Below are 20,014 nucleotides of genomic sequence, written 5' to 3'. Positions count from 1 at the left end.
TATACGACAAACTCACGAGCTGTGCTATGTCAAATGTCGTAAGCAAACAAATATTTGTTATATCGAAGTGTTAGCATTCAAGGTCGAATAAATGACTCATATTCAAAAATTTTAATATTTGCACAGGCCTAACTGAATATGTAATATTCTTATTTGTCATCTATTGACAAATTTATAAATACATTAACATACCACATTAATTACAGAACAAATTTGGTGACTTCATGGTTACTTTAATGGGATTTTCCCAAAATTTATTAACTTTATACGTACTCATTTACTGGAAGTAGGCAGGAATGTAAAAGGAAAAGAATACTACAAAAATAAATAAATAAATATACAGTACAACCCAGTTATAACATTCCCGTTTGTAACATTTTCCCGCCTATAACACCATAATTTCATGGTCCAGTCATTTCTCCATTTATCACAATGCTTTAATTTCCCGCCTGTAACAATATAAAAATTTCTACATTTCCGCCTTTACCGTTCAAATTTGCTTTGATAACTGCCACAATTTTCAGTATCCCTTCATTCAAAGTCATAATTTAGAGCTAAACCATAGCTAGAAAATACAGCACGCATATACAAACATAAGATGTTTACATTTGTGTAGTTCACCATAGATGTGGTACACAACGCACTCCACAACTTGCACCGGATCGACTATCAATATGGCGTCCTGTTCGCGCTTGTTAGCCTATAACTTGTTCCGTTATACTTATAATGCACATTTTGTGCACTGATACATAGTCGGAAACAGTTCTACTGTATTCTATGGTGCTGGTTTCTGTTTTAAAGGTTTAACACCTTGAGATGGTTAAATGTTCTATGGATATATTCACGGCTTTTGTTTGTGGTTAACCTTTAGCGTAATTATTATTTTTTAACTTACTTATTGTAGTCACGGTCGTATTTAATTAAAATACGCCGTATTGAAATTTTATTCAGGTTATTGTACGGCTATGATGGCCGATAAATATAAGTGAAAATCATATTCTGTAGCTGAAAACATTCAGTTTATTAATCAAGTGGACAGGAACCCCAACAAAACGTGTGTTGCGATTGCAAAAGAGTTGAATATTTCAGTTTCGACTGTGAACTGTATCGTACAAAGTATTTTTTTCTTTAGCATATTATTAGGTATTAACGTATTATCTATAAATAAAATTAACCAATTTTCCACTCTATTGCTGTACTTAGTGTATTACCCCTGTACTTTGTGTTGTTTTACCTATACTCTTTAATTTAATCAATCCACATGTAATTTATACAAAGTGAAGATGTAATTTTATGATTTCCTGCTTATAACATTTTTTTAAGTTGGTCCCTTGGAGAATGTTATAACAGGGTTATACTGTATACCAGGGTTTCCCAATCTTTTTCAGTCCGCGGCGCACATACATGTTTACTATTTTGTCTCGGCGCCCTAACCTATTTTGCTCGTCGAAATAGATAGGTACAATGATACTAGTTAGGTAGATAAGCACAAAAATTAAAATATCCACATTATGAATCTGAACTGTATACAGTCAAACCTCTATCTATCGTTTGTCAGGGAACCAATAAAAAAATTCAGTAGATGCGGACATTCAATAGATGTGGACTTCACTTTAAGAATTTTTAAAAAATATTTCAACCTCAAAATTAGTGTCAGAAATATATCAGTTACTTGTCATTAAAGTTAAATCAGTTGAAAAATAAATAAAAATGGAAGTATTTTACTTAATTCAATTTCTACTTGCAAAAAAAAAAAAAAAAAAAAAAAAAAAAAAAAAAAAAAAATACGCACAATAAATCTACATGGAAATTAAAGTCTTTTTCAACATTCTGAAGTCTGAAATATGTTTACTCATGTCATCAAATGTAGAGCTGTACTGAAGAAGCCGATTTTGCCAATATTTAGTTGAATCGGCATTTCTGCCGACTTCCGATACGCTTGTTAATTTTCGGCCGATATTACTGAAAAACGAGAGAGACTGCCATAACCTAAAAATCCACGATTACCCTTTTCGCTTTTCGTAGTAGTACTGCATTTTTTCAGATCGCATTATTTCTTCGCAACATGTGCCAAACGTACATATAAAAATAAAACATCCTATTTTTCAATAATGTTCTTTATTTTTAATATGTCATAAATTAATACATTACCGTCACGGTAAACATACATCTCGGTTGTTACGGTAACTGTAGTGCAAATGTGGTAGCTATCGTGCTTCTGTAGTAATTATGGTATCAACTAGTGGTGCACCGATATGACTTTACCGATTACCAATTCGATTACTGATTATGAGAGCAATAATCGGCAGATACCGATTCAGTTACCGATTATAATGAACAAATTTTTTTAAGTGTAATAATGCACACAAAATTTTTTATTCCCATGTGAATTTAATAACAAGATTAGGTAAAATTGAGAATACAGTTATAAAAACAGTATAAAAATATATAAAATACACTATTAAGTCATTGCAAAGTGTAAATTAAATTAACTTCTATTTATATTTTTTATTGCAAACAACTTGAACTACAGTCTAATAATTGTAATTTACAGTGGGTAAGTTTTTGTTGCGCAAAACTAGCATTATTATCGACTATCACATAAGGTTGCATCGAGAAATTACAGTTTAACAATGTAAACATGTTGCTATAATTTGTTCACTTGAGTTTATAGAAAAATGTTTCCACACTTCACTTTTTTTCTCCCTAGTCGCCATCTCACTATAATTATATAAAAATTACTCAAAACCAATTCTAGCACATGCGATTTTCTTTTATTAATGTTGACTGAATTTATAAAATTATAAATACTTTTTCACTTTTCACGTCACATACAAATAACACAACGGATAATGTTACAAAAGACGCCCATAACGAGTTTGTAAAACGCAGTGATAAACTCTGAAAGGTTTCGGGACCACGATTTTGAACCGCTACTATTGACTCGAAAAGATTGATTCTCATAGAATCCACTGCAACAGCTTGTGGTATTTTGATTGTGTGCCATCTATTTTACGTCTCTGGCTATAGGTAATGTACAAGACCACTAAACAAAAGACAGAACAAAAGACGAAACGTAAATAAACGTGTAGGAAAAATGTATTTTTTTTTGGTGTTCGAGGCAATGAAATTTATTAAACTTAATGAAATATCTGTAATCTTGATATGACGGAGTTAGATGAATATTGTAATGTATACAAATATTACCGTATTTCGTCCTAAAATGTGTAACAAAATATTACACTGTAAAAACCTACTTAATTTCGCCGGGACGTAGATAATCGGCAAAGTAATCCTTAAGATAATCGCCGATTACGATTAATCGGAAAGTACCCATAATCGCCGATTACGATTCATCGGAAAGTACCCATAATCGCCGATTACGATTCATCGGTATCCGCATCGGTGCACCACTAGTATCAACAAAGAATCTTTAGTTCTTTTTATGGTAATTATCTTAGGATAACAATTGGGTTTGTACTGTAGTTATGGTACATCATCCATATTTCTTCGTAAGTTGTTGTTCATTTGTCTTTTCTTCATATTTACGTGCTCCATTACTTGGCTGCAGATTTAAGTTGATATTTACTACTGTATACTATCGTTACTGTTTTTATGACGGTTTCTTTCTAAGAAATGGTTATTTCTGCAAAATCTTTATGGTTTATTGGTCTATTATAATTTATAGTGACGGGACCACATATTTTGTACGATCAATGCGGACAAAACAATAATTCGAACATCGGTACAAGCGGACTTTTTTAACCTTAGTTGTATGGCAATTTTGCCGGGACCGTAGAAAGTATACGATAAACACGGACAATCGATACATGCGAGTTCGATAGATAGAGGTTTGACTGTATTTATGTTTATAAGAATATAAAACTTACACAAAAACATTCAAGGGAGACTTAAGAAAAACAAAAATAAAATACAATAGCTACCTAGGCTAGTCAATGTGATGGGTGAGCTCTACTTGCCGTCCCGCCAGTGAAATGCGTTCCGACCCTTGAGGCGGACTAGGGGAAGGGAGGGGATAGTGTTGCGGAGGGAGGGGTCCGTCTGACCTTGGGTAGCTCACATTTTTACTGGGACCACAGTTGTCTCGGGCGTGTAGTATATCAGTATCGGCGAGTGCGCAAATAAGCTTAGCACTACGCGAGTGCTAGAAATTAAATTGTTTATTTTGTACCCGCGAACACTTAAGTTGAGGTTTCGGAGAATGGTAAAGAGAATCGCTTCACGGCGCCCTTCTTAACTTTCTGCGGTGCACCAGGGCGCCGCGGCGCACACTTTGGGAACCCCTGCTGTATACACTATCTGGTTAGAATGACATTAACATTTCCCACTTTTGAAAAATGTGGGTTTGACCAGCCAGGAATCCAACTCGGACCACCCTAGTAGGAGGCAAGTGATCTGCAGCAGTTGAGGAGTTACAATGTAAAGTGAGCATACTGTACCATGAGGCGAGTCTGCAGAATCTCTTGCAGCATGCGAGGGAGGATGCCGAGCCGAGTGGATGACCCTACGAAAGCCACTCCACATGGGGATATTGAGATGTCTGGCAATAATCGCTCCACCAAGTCTGCTGGTACACTTAACTCCGAGCAGCCAAACTTGAATGGTCCTGGCCTGTAAAATGAAATCAGACCATTGTATACCTTACTAAATGCTAATCAAAAGAGATGGATTAGCCTGCAAATTTTAGGGACGAGCCGAGTTGAGCAAAATTCAGTAATACCTAAACCATCAAGGTCAATCCAGACTACATAATTTTTTAGAAAACAATTTAAATATTGAGTTGAGCTCGAGTACTTGCATAAATTCTTCATTGAGGTGTAATAAATAGGATTTTAACATTTTTAATGTTTTCACTATATAAATAACCAGGTAGATTTTTATTACACCATCCAATGCATTTGTAGAATACTGTGCAAAAACTATAATATTTACTAAAACAAAAAATGTAAACAACTAGGAAAAATTATCTTCGCTTTTATCTTCACTACACTCTACATCATTTTCTCCACTTCAAAAATAATACTTAGGCATTTAAAAACTAAACAACATGCATTAAAAAAAGTTGCATTAAAATTGGTGTTAAATACACCATAGTGTATTTTAAAAACAAAACTAAATCATCTGACACTGGTTGAAAATATATAATTAATAGTATATTTAAAAAACAAAAACAAGGCCATCTGGCATCACAATTTGACTAAATCAAAGATATGTATGATGATAAAAACAGTATCACTTTTGCGTTGCTACATTTGTGCTGAAAATGATACCATCAACTGACAATGTAGTATAAATTACAGGATGCTTGAGATTAGTGGTGCACTGATGCGGATACCGATGAATTGTTATCGGCAATTATGGGTACATACCGATTAATCGTAATCGGCGATTATCTTAACGATTACTTTGCCGATTATCTACGCGTTTCATTTAATTGTAAGTATGATCTAAATAGGATATTATGATACCATTTGTTGTGATTCATATAAATTATTTGGAATGAAGTGAAACGTTTTTAATAATACAATACATACCGCATTTGGGCAAAGTGTTAGCTATACTCAGCCCGGCGTAATTAAGTGGGTTTTTACCATGTAATATTTTGTTTGACATTTTAGGACGAAATACGGTAATATTTATATTTATAGCAAAATTCATCTAACTCCGTCAGATCTTAATTATAGATACTTCATAAAGTTTAATAAATCTCATTGCCTTGAACAATAAAAAAAATTTTTTTTCTACACGTTTGTTTAAGTTGTGTGTTTTGTTATGTCTCTTGTTTAGTGGCCTTGTACATTACCTACAGCCAGAGACGTTAAATAGATGGCATGCAATTGAAATACTACAAGCAGTTGCAGTGGATTCTATCTATGGCAATATTATCCTATGTGTTTTTTGTGTGTGACGTGAAAAGTGAAAAAGTATTTATAATTTTATATATTCAGTCAACATAAAAAAATCACATATGCTAGAATTGGTTATGTGTCATTTTTATAATACTGTAAGATAGCGAGCAGGGAGAAAACAAGTGAAGTGTGGAAACATTTTTTCTATAACTTAAGTGAAAAAATAAAGCAACATGTTACATTGTAAAACAATAATTTCTCGTGGTCGTGGTAGTGGACTGACCTATCAGCAGGGATACACTGCTGCTAACCTATGGAAACAAATCCAGCGAAAGCATCCTGATAACTTAGTGGAGAAGTATGCTAATGTAATCACAGATGATTGTGATACAGATGGGATAAAGAAATTGGCTCAAACAAAAACAACAGACATCATGGAAAAGAAAATACTGTACGATGTGAATGACAAGATCATTAGAACTGACCCAGTTAATAGCTGAAAATGATTTGTGAAGATATGCAGCCTTATGTGGTAGTCAATAATAATGGTTTCAGACACCTCATGGCCAAGACAGTTCCTAGGTATAACATCCCTTCCAGAAAACACTTCACAAGTACTGTGATTACGAAGATGCACCTAATCTTGTTATTAAATTCACATGGGAATAAAAATTATTTGTGCATTATTACACTTAAAAAAATTTGATCATTATAATCAGTTACTGAATCAGTATCTGCCGATTATTGCTCTCATAATCGGTAATCGAATCGGTAATCGGTAAAGTCATATCGGTGCACCACTACTTGAGACATAAAAAAATATTCTTTTTGAAGTTTATAACTACAGTACACTCCCTATTTAACGCGGTTGTTGGGGGACATAACTTTTACCCGCGTTGTTGCATAACCGCGATGTTTCGATGTGACCAAGGTCAAAAGGCATAAAACACCGCCTGTGTTCTAATAGGTCGGCAAGCACGCACAGTATAGACGGCCCGCCTTTGTGCGGACTTTGCATCCGCAGTTTCCACTAAACACAGGTGAAAAAATAAAAATAATAAATTTTAAAGATAAATATTAAATGTTGAATTGTTTTTATTTTTCCGCGTGCCGCGCACAGATTGTCGCACGGCCTACGAGCGCGCCACACGCCGCCATACACACGTGCGGCACACAAGCTGCTGCTGCCAGTCTCGTGGTGTTAGCCACAGTATCTGCTTCGTCAGTGTCCGTAACAAAGTAAGTGCAGTGTGTGCGGTTACACACGATTCTGTGGTCAAAGTCTTCTAAAAAGAAAGGCCGTAGTGATACTTCAAACCGAATATGAATCGCAAAGTACCGAGTTTGATTGACAAAATAAAAATTCTAGATTTACTTACAGAGAGCTTGTCTTTTGTAGAAGCAGGCCGCAGATACAGGGAAAAAACGATTCTAGCATTCGTACAATAAAAAATAAAGAATCGTCTATCGTGTCAAGTGGTTAAACTTTATTATCCATGCTTACAGTAAATTATAAATGGTTACATGTGGGAAACAAAAATTGCGCCAATTTAATTTTAGCGCAATCAGTGACGCCGTATTAAAAACCGTGTTAAACTTTGTCTTTACTTATTTCACCAAACGCTGTGTCGAGTTGCTGAGTGTGTGGGGCTCGGATCAGCAAGTGTTATATTCCCCAGCCTCTGTTTAAAGGTCGGGAGACCGCTACACATAAACATTTCCGGGACTTGTTTACTACCTCACGGCAAAAGTGGTACAGTATGGTTCACGTAAATATTGGACCACTGGGAATTCCTGGGCAAAGATTAAAAATACGCTAGCCGATTTACTTTACTATTTAATGTTAAAACATTATACCAAAGTAAAAAGATGAACTTGTATAATACAATGAATTACCCAATAATATTACGTCTGTAGGTTTAAGTTGTAACAAAACATTTACATACAGATGTCCAGTAAAGTACCAATTAAGATTCTGGAGTGGAATTTTAAACACCGGACTACCTGATTATGCCTTGTACGCAGCGACGCTGCTCAGTCAAGTGACTCATGCTCTGCCTGTGTGCTGCGTGAACACATTCCCTCCCCCACTCCCCGTGGTGTTTCTGCCCGCTCTAATCTCTACTTCTCTCCATATTCTCGGCTCGCCTCTCCCTACCCAGCGCTTGCCGACAACCAAGCCTATCCAACATCAATCCCCAGCCGAGTCACGCTGGATAATGTCGCTGGACGGTGGGCTTTATCAGGTCCCCTGTCCGATGCTTCATTTGTGAGATAAAGCGACGTTAAGAACTAGTGTTTCAGAAAATATCACTGGGCTGGATTGGACCATAATTTGAAAACCCTACAAGATAGAGGAATAATGTACGGAGATATCTTGTTTAGAATTTTACTGCGGACATTTTCTACGCCTAGGCTTTTTTCTGCCCGATGCTTAGTTTGTTAGTTACAACGCAAAATTATCCTAATCGGCTGTCAACCATTTATTCCATTATTATTATTCATTTCTGACTGGGGAACATGGTTTGACCCGCGATATACCCGATTCCGCGATCAATCGGGGCGCGATATACCGGGAGTTTACTGTATGTTACAAATTTAATGAACAGCAGACCTTTCATTCCAAAATTACATCAATTTCCTGTTTTTTAAATTTAATAAACAGGATATACATATTCCAAGGATAATAACAATGAAAATTAACTGTAATTGAAGAAAACTGTGAAAATTGTGGGAAAATTTTAATAGCATGAATTTAAAAACAAGGTTTCACTGAAAAGTGTTTGCAAAATAGAGGTACATAACTTTATGGTCGATGCACAATAATGTCAAATATGTATCGAGTTTTAAGAAAAATATTTGAGTCTTGCCTCGTCAAATACATAAACTCAACTTTCGAGACGAATGAGCTGAAGCTAATCGTACAACTTCGCTCGGCTTATTGAGTCTTAGTACATCTCTTTTAAAGAAGCACTTATATCTAAACAAAAATGTAGTATTCCTCATACTTATACGTTTAGTGTGTGTCTAAAATTAAAAATTCACGTACCACCACAGTAGCTAATCACGTAACAATAATAGTTTTGTTAAGTTATAAAAAAATCCTCCTGTCAAAGTCTAAATGTTCCATGCAGCACCTATCAGAAAAGTCTCACCTTATTATAAACAACATGTATAATACAAATAGTAAAGTATAAGGTAACAATTATAAATACGTATGTGAAACTTGCTACTGGTAAATAAATATGACTGAAAATCAATTACAGGCAGAGTTAAAATTTGGTTTAGTTTCATTTATTTGGATAAAGAAAGGACTGAAAAAAAAAATGAGCTAACCCACATGTTAGAAAAAAAAAAGGGGGGGGGGGAATGTAATGTAAGCATACATATTCACTAACTAATTTCCTAGAATTGCTAAAAAAAATTTCATATCAAATGCATTAACTTCATGTAAATGAAAGCTAGAACAGATAATGGAGAAATACGTACAATAAATCTTAAATAGCCAATTAGTTAATAGGTGCAATTTTAAGTATAATTCCTGGACAAAAGGGCCAAGACCAGACAATAAACACTGCAATAAATAATAGTAATGAAATGACACACTCACTGTCCCAAAAGTTCTACACGTCCCAGACAGGTGGAATAGCAGTAGTTGTACGCAATAATGATAGATGGATACAAGCTCTGAAAGTCCAGAACTATCACTGGGTCGCTGTAGAACCTGTTGGAAAAAAAAGAAAGAAAAAAACCTCTATCAACATTATGTAACAAATATATTACAATTTGGTACAAATACAGCAAAAAATTTTTTTTTTACATGTTTTGGCAAATTACCAACACACACTCAACACTTTATGCACATTAAAGGCATCATACAGCATACATATTATGATATTAATATGTAATATATCTCTTAAAATAGCCAATTTCATTTTAAATTTTGCAGAACAAAATATGAATTCTATAGCACTCCACATTATACACACAGAGAAGACAGGTAAATACTTTGTAAATATTATATTAATTTACTAGGTGACACACACGTGTGGGTAGTTAGTTACTCCCTACTGATGACCTATCACTTGTATGTCCCGTTGAGCTAAGGAAATGAAGGAATGTTATCAAAAGACTTAAGGGCATACAGGCAGCAGAACACAGCACTGAATTAATATAGATAGCTGGAAAACATTTGCCTCTAAAATATCACAGCTCAGTTCTTGTAGTCACTAATAAGTAGCAGAGTGCGAAAACCATTTTTTTTTTAAATTCGAATCTAAGTCTAAGATGAATATCTAAGACTTTGCCAAAGACAAAGTTAGAGATAATTTAAACATTTTCTACATTAAGAGAAATCCATTTGCAACCTTCGGTTGTTCAGACACTGCATGAACTATTAAAAAATTTTTAAATGAAACTCCTTTTTTCATCATTTACCTCTGGTTTTGTAGTATTTTACAGTTTGTTTAGGACGCTGTTTTGGTTAGAAAATAATTACGTTGGTAACTTTACGCGTAAATTGGTCAGTTGCGACCGAGCATCAGTTGCAGATAGTCTGTGCACGCCTGGTCCTAGGCCTCTGTTATAATTTGTTATTTTCATTTGGTTTATGTAGTGTTTTACAATATTAACTAGAGTCATGCGAGTATAGGCTTTTTAGGTCGAGTCGAGTTCGAGCGAGTATTCAAGAAATGTATCGAGTTCGAGTTAAATTCGAATCAAGTAGTAAAATCCATAAATATCCATTATTTATATATAACTGTCATGTTTAAAGACCAGCAAATATGAAGGCCCTATACAAATCTCAGGTGTGAGGATTTTCATTGCTGCAAATATTTCCATGGTCTTTAATAATTTTGTTTCTTTTGAAAATGCAGAGTATTATTAAAATTTACTTGTTAACAAAAAAAAAGTATAAAGGCATGTTTTAATCACCGACACCGAGCAAAATTTTTTCAAAACCATAGCATAAGTGCAAAAGTATTCATCAAGATTCTTACCAGTCACCTAGCTGCAGGGTATATTAAGGATTTCCACTGTTCCAGGATTTTTTTGTAGCCATACAATAAGTATCAACTTTTTTTTAGAATAGTTATACTGTATATATTTTAATATACATGCCTAAGCCTGAACATAACACAATATACAAAAAAAAAATTTACTATGGAAATGATCATAATCATCAGTTTGGTAAAAGTCTTTCATGGAGAAACAGCAGCTGTTCAATGTGCTCTGGAGCAAGGTTTTCTCAACGTGTGGATACACTAGAATCTCTTTATAAAGTAGATCAATAAAGCCTCAACTTTTATCCTTAGTAATGAAAGTACTTTATTTTGAAATTTACCTTTAAAACTAAGTATATTGGAATTTTTAAAAATAAAGTAGTAGGGGATCAAATGTTACATTAGCTTGGAAGCAAATATTTGTAAAACAACAAGAATTTAAAAAAAAATTTAATTACTGAACTTAATACAGTAGCCTAAATTCTAGGCCTACACATAAAAAATTTATATCTGTCGAACACAAAATGACAAATGGGTTAAACTATTTTGCAGATATGTACATTTAAGGGATATAATTCCCTCGTCATCTTCTAGGCGAAGTCTCTTGTGACCAACAGATAAAGATGACTGTTCATACAGTTTAATAATTTTTTCGTGATTTTTTATTATTGTTGACAGTGTAGTGGGCACCAAACCAAACAACCGTGCCACATCTTCATTTTTCCTGCCTTTGTCAACTTCTTTTAAAATTTCCACTTTTCCTTCAAAGTAATCTGCTTGCGTTTATTTTAATTTTTTTGGCCATCCATCCTGATTAAAATATTCAATCAACAATATTGTTTGCCCGGGCCACGTCAAACGTAAACAAAACCTCTCATCCATAGATAACCATAGCTCCGCACTACATAGTAGCGCGCGTCGCGAGCATGGCTGTGCCAGGCAACATTCCGACCTTCATGGCCAAACAAAGCGTGTTGGCCATGTTGTGACACCAAACAGTTCAAAAATTAACCTGCATAAATTAACATTATTAGATTTTCTATTTTGTATGTAAGTTAAAATATAGTTTTTATTTAACGTTTGTATCTGCGGTAATTGAAACTTATAAATAGTGTTCTATAAATAACCAAAAGATGGCGCAGCTAAAAACAATTGTCTTGAAGAGGGGCGAGAGAGCAATCGATTGTTTAGATCGTCTCGTGCACTAAAGTATGTGATCCATGGAGGAGGACGAATGGCGCATTATGATGTGTTTGTTTACGTTTAATACTGGTTAACAATTCTTGAAAGTGATAAAAATTAATCATAATGTACATTTATATTAGAGAACCCCTGCACAAACACAGTAAGTATTATGTAAAATTATCCTGATAACTGGAAAAGAATGGTCGTTGTATAGAAAGGAAGGATACGTTTTAAATGTTAAGGTGAAATATTTTTACATTGTTTACATGGCGATTGGTGTTTTGAGCGGGAATTTAAAATCATACGTTGAACTGAAAGATACAATGGGTTTCTTTTATATACATGTGCAAACAAGGTTTTTTAACACGTAATTTTAAATATTTTTATACTTAGGCCTAACTAAAGGTGGGAAGATACCACACTTTCGATACTCGATTCTGTATTGTTTTTTCAGTTCGATACTTTCGATACTTCAATACTTTCGATACTCCAGGGAAAAATATTTTCCCATTAAGTAACAATTATTACAAATAACATAAATTAGTTTTAAAATATATAAATTCAATCTATCATACCAGCACAATGTCAGATTAAACTTAAATACATAATGTGTAAATAATTGCATTATATTAATGAAAAATATGAATTCATCATTATATATACATATAATAAAACCACCAGAAACGTAACATACAGTCCATAATCAAGTAAAGCTGACATGATAAACAGTGGCCTTACAAAATGTTTGAAGTCCTTTCTTGTTGGGGGGAGGGGGGGGGGGGGGGGGGAAATCACCAAGCCTAAATTATAAATAAATAAAAATAGGCTATTGTAAAAAGAAAATCAGAAATTTTTGCTTGTTTGTTTAATTTCACAAACAACTTTATGCAACAGAACAATTTTCAATAAAATTTTAACTTGAGAAACGTAAAATACAAAACAATCCGATCGTAAGAAAATAACAAACGGGTATATTCAGTTCAAAGATAAATGAATTACAAAATATGAGATCCGTGCCTTGGTAAAGCACGTGCACCATTTTCATAATCATTGCTAGTTTGTGCCACTAGTCTCGCTTGGTGCTGGCCATGATACTACTAGCGAAGTGCACAGTCTTTCTGATACTATCCATATCTATGGTGCGATAAAGTTATTTTCTTACGTTTGCAAAGGTAAACAAAGAATTTTTTCAAAATAAAAGCATTAATTAAAACGTAATTTATCAGGAGTAATATATTTTTAAAAAAAATTTGTGAATTTTAGGAATTTTCCGCTTCGTAAAAACGTATGAAACGGGAAATTAATGATTTTATAAGTGTATGTTCCGGGAAAGTAAACCATTGTAAATATAGTACTTTCGGTGGGACCAAAATTAATCGGCGTATGACACGGGAAATGTATAAAACGGGAACGTATCATCGAGGTTCTACTGTAGTTGTATTTTGTACGATGGCGACTCAAAACTTAATTCAATACAAATGAAAAAGCATTCCGGTATCGAAAAAATGTATCGAACTTACAGTTTCGATACTCGATACTTTGCGATACCGTCAAGTATCGAAGGTATCGAGGTATCGAAGTATCGAAAATTCCATCACTAGGCCTAACCTAAAAAGTCTGAAAAGACATCATTAAACTCGAACTTGACTCGTGAGTCATGAACGGTCATGCCGAGTCCGAGCATTTATTAAAAACCCGACTCGAACTCAAAATTCGAGTACTCGCAGGTCTCTTAATATTAACTCGTCATTACAAGATCAGTCCGACTGCCTGGGGATTCTTCAACCCCAATATAATGTTCTATCTTTAGAACAAACACAGGTTTTCAACTTGTTTAGATCGCCTAAGAAATCCGATTTTGAAACTATGACTAGTGGTGATAAATCCTCTTGTGTCACATTGAAATCTGAAGTCTACAAAATGGATGAATTTATCAAATCGTTGAGCTCCTTTGTTCTAAAGTGGATAACCTGAAAAATGAAAATTGTTTTCTCAAGAGACTATTCATCAATTCACGATTCAAAGTTTGAGAGATTAAAAATGAACTTGGCCTTTATCAAGCAAAGTCTGAACTATTTAATAACGGAAATGACAAGTCCCTCAGTCAAGCAGTCCAGAATCCAGCGAAAAACAAGAAGGCTGAACATGTTCAGTAACCCAGTAGTGCGGGTAACGGCACTTCTTCTTGTGATCTACTTTTCACAAAGCATGTAAATGCAATGCCAGAAGCAGTGTCGCCACCCAACTTGTTGACCAAGATGGATTCACTCTTGTGCAACACACGCACATGTCCACGTTAAACCCAACTGTCGAAGCCTGTGAACAAGAAAAGAACCCCCCCCCCCCCCCCGCCACCCATGCAAATGCGAAATTGAATATGAGTTTTTTTATTACTATGCTTATAGACTGCTTCCTTAACCATTGCTCTTTTAACTTTAACCATTTTTCCCTGCAGCTTTTTACATCCTTCTGAGAGTAGGTGTCACAGGCCACAAATTTATATATATATTTTTTTGTCAAATTTAGTAAATGTTTAGTCATGGTGTAGTTGATGAGACTCCCAGAGAGATGTGGATGATTTGTGCTGGTATTGGTATAGCAAACACAAGCCACACATTTAACAGAAAGAAAGTTAAATTCCAAACATAGTGTTTGAGAATTTACACGACATTCTGTTTTCAAGATATTTGAAAAAATGCTTAATTATTATGCAATAATCGTAATTTTCTCAAATTTAAACTGTACTTCATACCATAATTTTGCTATTACCGTATTTACTCGTATATATGTCGCCATCGCAGATAGGTCGCACCCATAATTTGAGGTCTTGAATTTGGTATTTAAGATTCCCCCCATATAAGTCACACCGGTAATTCATTACCGCGCCGTGCGCCGTGCGCGGAGAAAGGTCATCGTACTCGATCAGCTGCAGATACGGCACGCCTGCTGGCTCTCTCTGTTCTCTGAGCTGCACATGCGCAGTATAACTCACTCAATGCTCCGCCCAGACTCGTGACCTTCCATCAGCAGCCAGCCAATAGATGCGAGCTTAGCGGAAAAAAATATAAGCTCCACCTCCCGTGTACCAGTTTTGTCCAGTTCTAATACCAGTTTATTGGTATACGCACCAGTTTTCTCGCTGCTGTGACATGTTCAAGTTTACGTTCATCTTGATGTCTTGATACCAATAATTAATTATTTACGATCCCCAGAAATAAATTGTTAGTTTAAAAAATATGCGTCAACTGTACAATACTTCCGAAATTATAAAATACGTATAAAACAGTTACCAAGACTCCGCTCATTTTATCTTGTGAAGTTTGTCTCGTACCAGTATTTCGGCTAAGTTGTGACATAAATACAGTATCAGAAATTAACAATCAGCCACGTTCATACATTCTTGAGTTTACGTTTTTCCCTCGTGCATTTTAGATTGTCTCCTGCTATAATTACTCAGACTTTTACTGGTATAGGCTTAAATTATTACATGTTTAGAAATAAAAGCACCTTTTCATATTATAAAATATGTATATTTTGCGATTTAATATGTTCATTGCCGACTATAAACGTAACGTTTTTCACGATGTTTTTAGGCCTACTAGTTAATCTTATCTACTCTGAAAGTACCCACGGTATTTTCTGGTTGTTTATGTTTGTTACGTGACGTAAATAGCGGGATGGATTCAATTTTTGAGTCGTAATTTGCGTGAAAGTATTGTATTGGACTAAATGGGAACTAAACGGGACCTGAAGAATATAGTGCAAATAACGGGAAAACGTAAATAACGGTAACATAAATAAGGGGTTTCGCTGTATGTGTACATTGTAAATAAATTTGCCTATACCTATATAAACTTCTTTTTCGCATTTTAAAGCAAAAAAAAAAAAAAAAAAAAAAAACTCAAAAATTCCTCAAAATTTTTTCTTCACATTTTGATCACACTTTTTCCCCCCCCATCAAATCTGGTAAAATTGCCGCGACCTATATGCGAGTAAATACGGTACATAACTAATTTTTGGTTTTACAATTTTAACTTTTTATTTAAAGGCTTAAAGCTGAAGCAGTTGGGTAACTTCCTTAATGTTTTCTAAATTGTTTTTATTCAGTGCGTGGTCTACAGGATGTGCTGATTAAACATCTTACTTAAGCACTCAAAGTTGTTTCCATGGAATTTTCTTAATATAACCAAATATTTAAGTGATCTTAACTTCAACAAAGACTTAGATTTTAGTCTTAAGACTAGTGATTGGTTGATTCCGATAACGGAATTGGTCGGTTCCAGCGATTCCACTATAATCGTGGGATTCAGAAGACAATGGTTTTGGAATCGACCATGACAGATTCCTACATTGTTTTTAAGTTTGCAAAATACATCTACGCAACTTAATAAATTATTAAATTGAATGCATATATAATTTTTAAACTACATACAGTAAAACCTCGTATTTACGTTCTCGTTATTTACGTTTTCCCGCAAATAACGTCATTTTATGTAGGTCCGTTTTATTGTACATTAACTTTCGTGTTGCATTTTCCCTGAAATTACACCGCTACATAACCATAAAACCCGGAATGTACGTTTCAAAACACGGTAAAAATGTAAATACTCGTCACGTTAGTCATAGATGTGAAAGGTTTGAAGTAGTTCGCCTATTGTCTGTAACCTTTCGTTTTGATGTATCGACAAGTTCTATGGTGCCTCTCCTCTACTAACGTTTTAATCTTTGCTGCCATAGAGAACTTTCGTAGCAGAACCACAAACGGTTTTATTTATGGTGTCATAGAGCACTCTCGTAGCAGAGCATAGTCCGAAGCGCTGAGCTATCGATACTACCGGAAAGCGCTCATACACAGTACGTATATTTAGTAGTGCTGCATTATGTACAGTACATATCTATGATGGCCTTCATTGTTTACATTAGTCAACGTCCGTTTTGGTTAGAACGTGTTTTTTTATCGTTCACAATATTATTTATGGCAAGATTTTGATTGAAGATGGATAGGTATAAAGTTCCACGAAATACTTTATCTATTGAAGATAAAATTAAAATTATTGAGAAGTTTGACAAGCATGTGGGTACCCGAGTGGTTTTGGCCAAGGAACTGAATATTCCTGTTAGTACTTTAAACACAATAATTAAAAATAGGTGTTCTATTGAAGCAAATGCTGCCCAATGCGTTGAATTTATACTATACCTATAAAACAGTACTAGAGAAAATTTAATGTAGGCTTTATGTTGAATTGTTTTTTATATTTAAGAAAATTATATTTTTGCAGTGCCCTAAATGTGTTGTAAACAACTATTGTTTGTCTTGTAGCACCAGTAAATGCTGATACATTTTTTTAAGCTAAAATTTAGCATTAACTGCCAATAAAAGTGCTTTCCCACAATTTACACTTTCCCGCAATTTACACTTTTTCCTTGGGGTTCCCTGAAAAGTGCAAATAAGGGGTTTTACTGTATAATCTTTTTTACGGAACCGAGATATATGAATTTCGGCGAATAACGTATTTATTTACTTGCACCGCCATTTTCCCAGTACAAATGCAGTACCTACTTTCTCGCTTTAAGCGAAAGTATTTTTTGGAAATTACGTTGCAGCAGCCCTGCATTTAATAGTAAAACTTAAAAATAATTAGACAAAATCATAAATGTTTAAAGAAAACAATGTACATTTTATTTACTAAACTTTAAATATTTCATCACTGCAGCTAAATTTGCCATTGTAAACAACCTAATTTTTTCTGTGCCACGTGCCGTGGTAAACCATACGGCCATGAACCAAATCTTTGGTGACGTGAACGCGAAAATTAAGATGTTTCACATATCTGCACTTTAAACTTTAAAGAATTATTAATGAAATAATTTTTTAATGAGATTGTAACGTTGCAAGACCCCTGCCCTCCTAGCTAAATCTTTTTCTTTTAAACTGTTTTCATGCATGTAACATTCCTTAAAAAATCTTGCTAAGAATATTTTTACCGTTTTAATGTATTTAAGGGTGGATATTTGCCATTTCTATAGGCTTTAAGAATGTAATTTGTATTTTAACAAACATTTTTAAATCATTACTATTTTTTATGTAATTATTCACAAATAAGTCGCTGTACTAGATTTTTGCCTGTTTTGGCCTACTTTTTTAGGTTTTTTCCAAATAAGTTTAAGTTTGCAAAGTAATTTGTATTATGATTGCTGTTCTTAATTTTCATTAACGTGTTGCATAATAGTTATAGAACACGGGACTGTGTCTGGGGTGATATAGAAAGAGAGAGGCATAAGAGGCCTGCAAATGCAAGTGAGAAAAAAACGGTGATTCCCCAGTAAGAGAGAGAGACAAAAGCTGTGATTCCCCACTGGTCGTGGGAACTAAGTGATAACTACTGTCTCACAATGTGGGAGAGAGAAAGAGAATGTAAAGTCCCTGGCTCTATGTGTAGAAAACTGTTTTCAAGGTGTGACATGTCTTCCTATTGGCTTGTGATGTGTAGTGTGAATGAAGTGTGTGTGAGATTGGTCGGTGAGGTCATGTGACTGCTCTCCCTGCGTGGAGAAACCAGTGTCATGACTTCGTCAGTCGTCCGTCGATCGCTGCACCAGGAGGGCGCGTTCGGTGGCTTCTCGCAAATTATGTATTAATTGTAGAAGAGAAAATTTAACGTCGGTAGCTCGAGCCATGCTGTTTAGTTATTTATTGTTTTGAAACTTTTCTGACATTTTTTCTTAATTAGAATTTGAGGCTACCAACATCGGCGTCTGGCTCGTGGCGAAATTCATTTTCGCTGGGTGCGGTCATGTTTGAGGACGCACCGATTTCATGTACTTACAGTAAGATGTTACTGAAGGACTTAATCTACGTTATTTTACGTTAATCTTCATCGCCTGAGCTGCGAGTATTTCTCGACAGGCGGATAGACGTGTTGAATGAGTGAAAAAGATTTGGAAAGTGATTGGATTCGTCTGTTCAACATTCTGTTTTGGAAAAATAAAACAAAAACCACTATTGGGGCGTAACGTCTTTTTATTTTTGTATATAACAAAGTGTTATAAGATTTGACCAAAATTCACAGTGGATTACTGCGACAATATTAAAATAGGTTTATAAGCAACATAACCAAATTGCTGTAAATCGGCGTTCTTGTGCGTGTTTAGCGATGCTCATTTTACATTAGAAATATTTTGGAAAGGCAGTTGGCAAATCTGAATTTCCAAACATTGCTGCTGAAACGTCCGTAAATTTTTATTGCTAAACATAAACAATCTTTTGATAGTAGTTGTGTTAGTTTAACAGAAATTTTTCCGATAAATTTCTGATATGAATTAAATGTTAACACGCGATTATTTGAAGAGTTTAAATATTTTGTGTAAGAAAATCTCACCATAAAATGTGGAAATGTTGAGATGCTTAAACATGCACAGATCTTTCTTACTCAAGAACAGAAAATTTATTTTCTCTTTACGGTTGTGAAGAACTGCAAGACTGGATGGATTATTTTTTTCACTAAGTTAGATAATTAAGTTCTTGTTAATATATTAAAAAGTAAGCATCACTGACATTCTATTTTAAGTGTGGTGCATATTTGTTTCCATCATAATGAGATAATAAAGTTTTATTTTTACATTTCCCTCTATTTTTTTCGCCCTGGTCCCTTGAAATATGTAAAAACGAGGTTATATTGTCATTTTATTTGGATCATTATTTAGTTCTGCTTGAAAATAAAATTCTTAACCTAACCATACAAACCCTCTTTTTTTTACAATAAATTAATTGAGTTGATAATGTAAGGTATCTAAAGTTGTTAAGTTATAACATTATTTCCAATTTACATCATAAGTAGGGATGGTGATTTTTCGTTTTCGCGAAATAGATGCGAAATATGCTAAATTATATTTTTTCTGCTATAAAATGCGAAATCAAGGTAAAAAACGTAGATTCGTCTTCACTCTACACAATTT

At 34.4% G+C, this 20,014-nt stretch overlaps 1 protein-coding gene across 2 annotated transcripts in view; it reads right to left on the bottom strand.

Moving 5' to 3' along the window:
* LOC134542336 (uncharacterized) overlaps positions 1-20,014 on the bottom strand; it is a 178,061-nt gene that overhangs the window by 43,038 nt on the left and 115,009 nt on the right. For both annotated transcript variants that reach the window (XM_063386486.1, XM_063386487.1), the window contains 2 exons: positions 9,481-9,594; positions 4,461-4,632 (listed from right to left, as the gene is read on the bottom strand). In XM_063386486.1, coding sequence (XP_063242556.1) covers positions 4,461-4,632; positions 9,481-9,594 — 286 coding nt within the window. The remainder of the gene's footprint in view (positions 1-4,460; positions 4,633-9,480; positions 9,595-20,014) is intronic.

This window comes from Bacillus rossius (genome assembly GCF_032445375.1).
Source record: "Bacillus rossius redtenbacheri isolate Brsri chromosome 4 unlocalized genomic scaffold, Brsri_v3 Brsri_v3_scf4_2, whole genome shotgun sequence".
Lineage (NCBI taxonomy): Eukaryota > Metazoa > Arthropoda > Insecta > Phasmatodea > Bacillidae > Bacillus > Bacillus rossius.
Note: the sequence above shows the minus strand (reverse complement) of the source record. Positions and strands in the feature narration are given on the sequence as shown.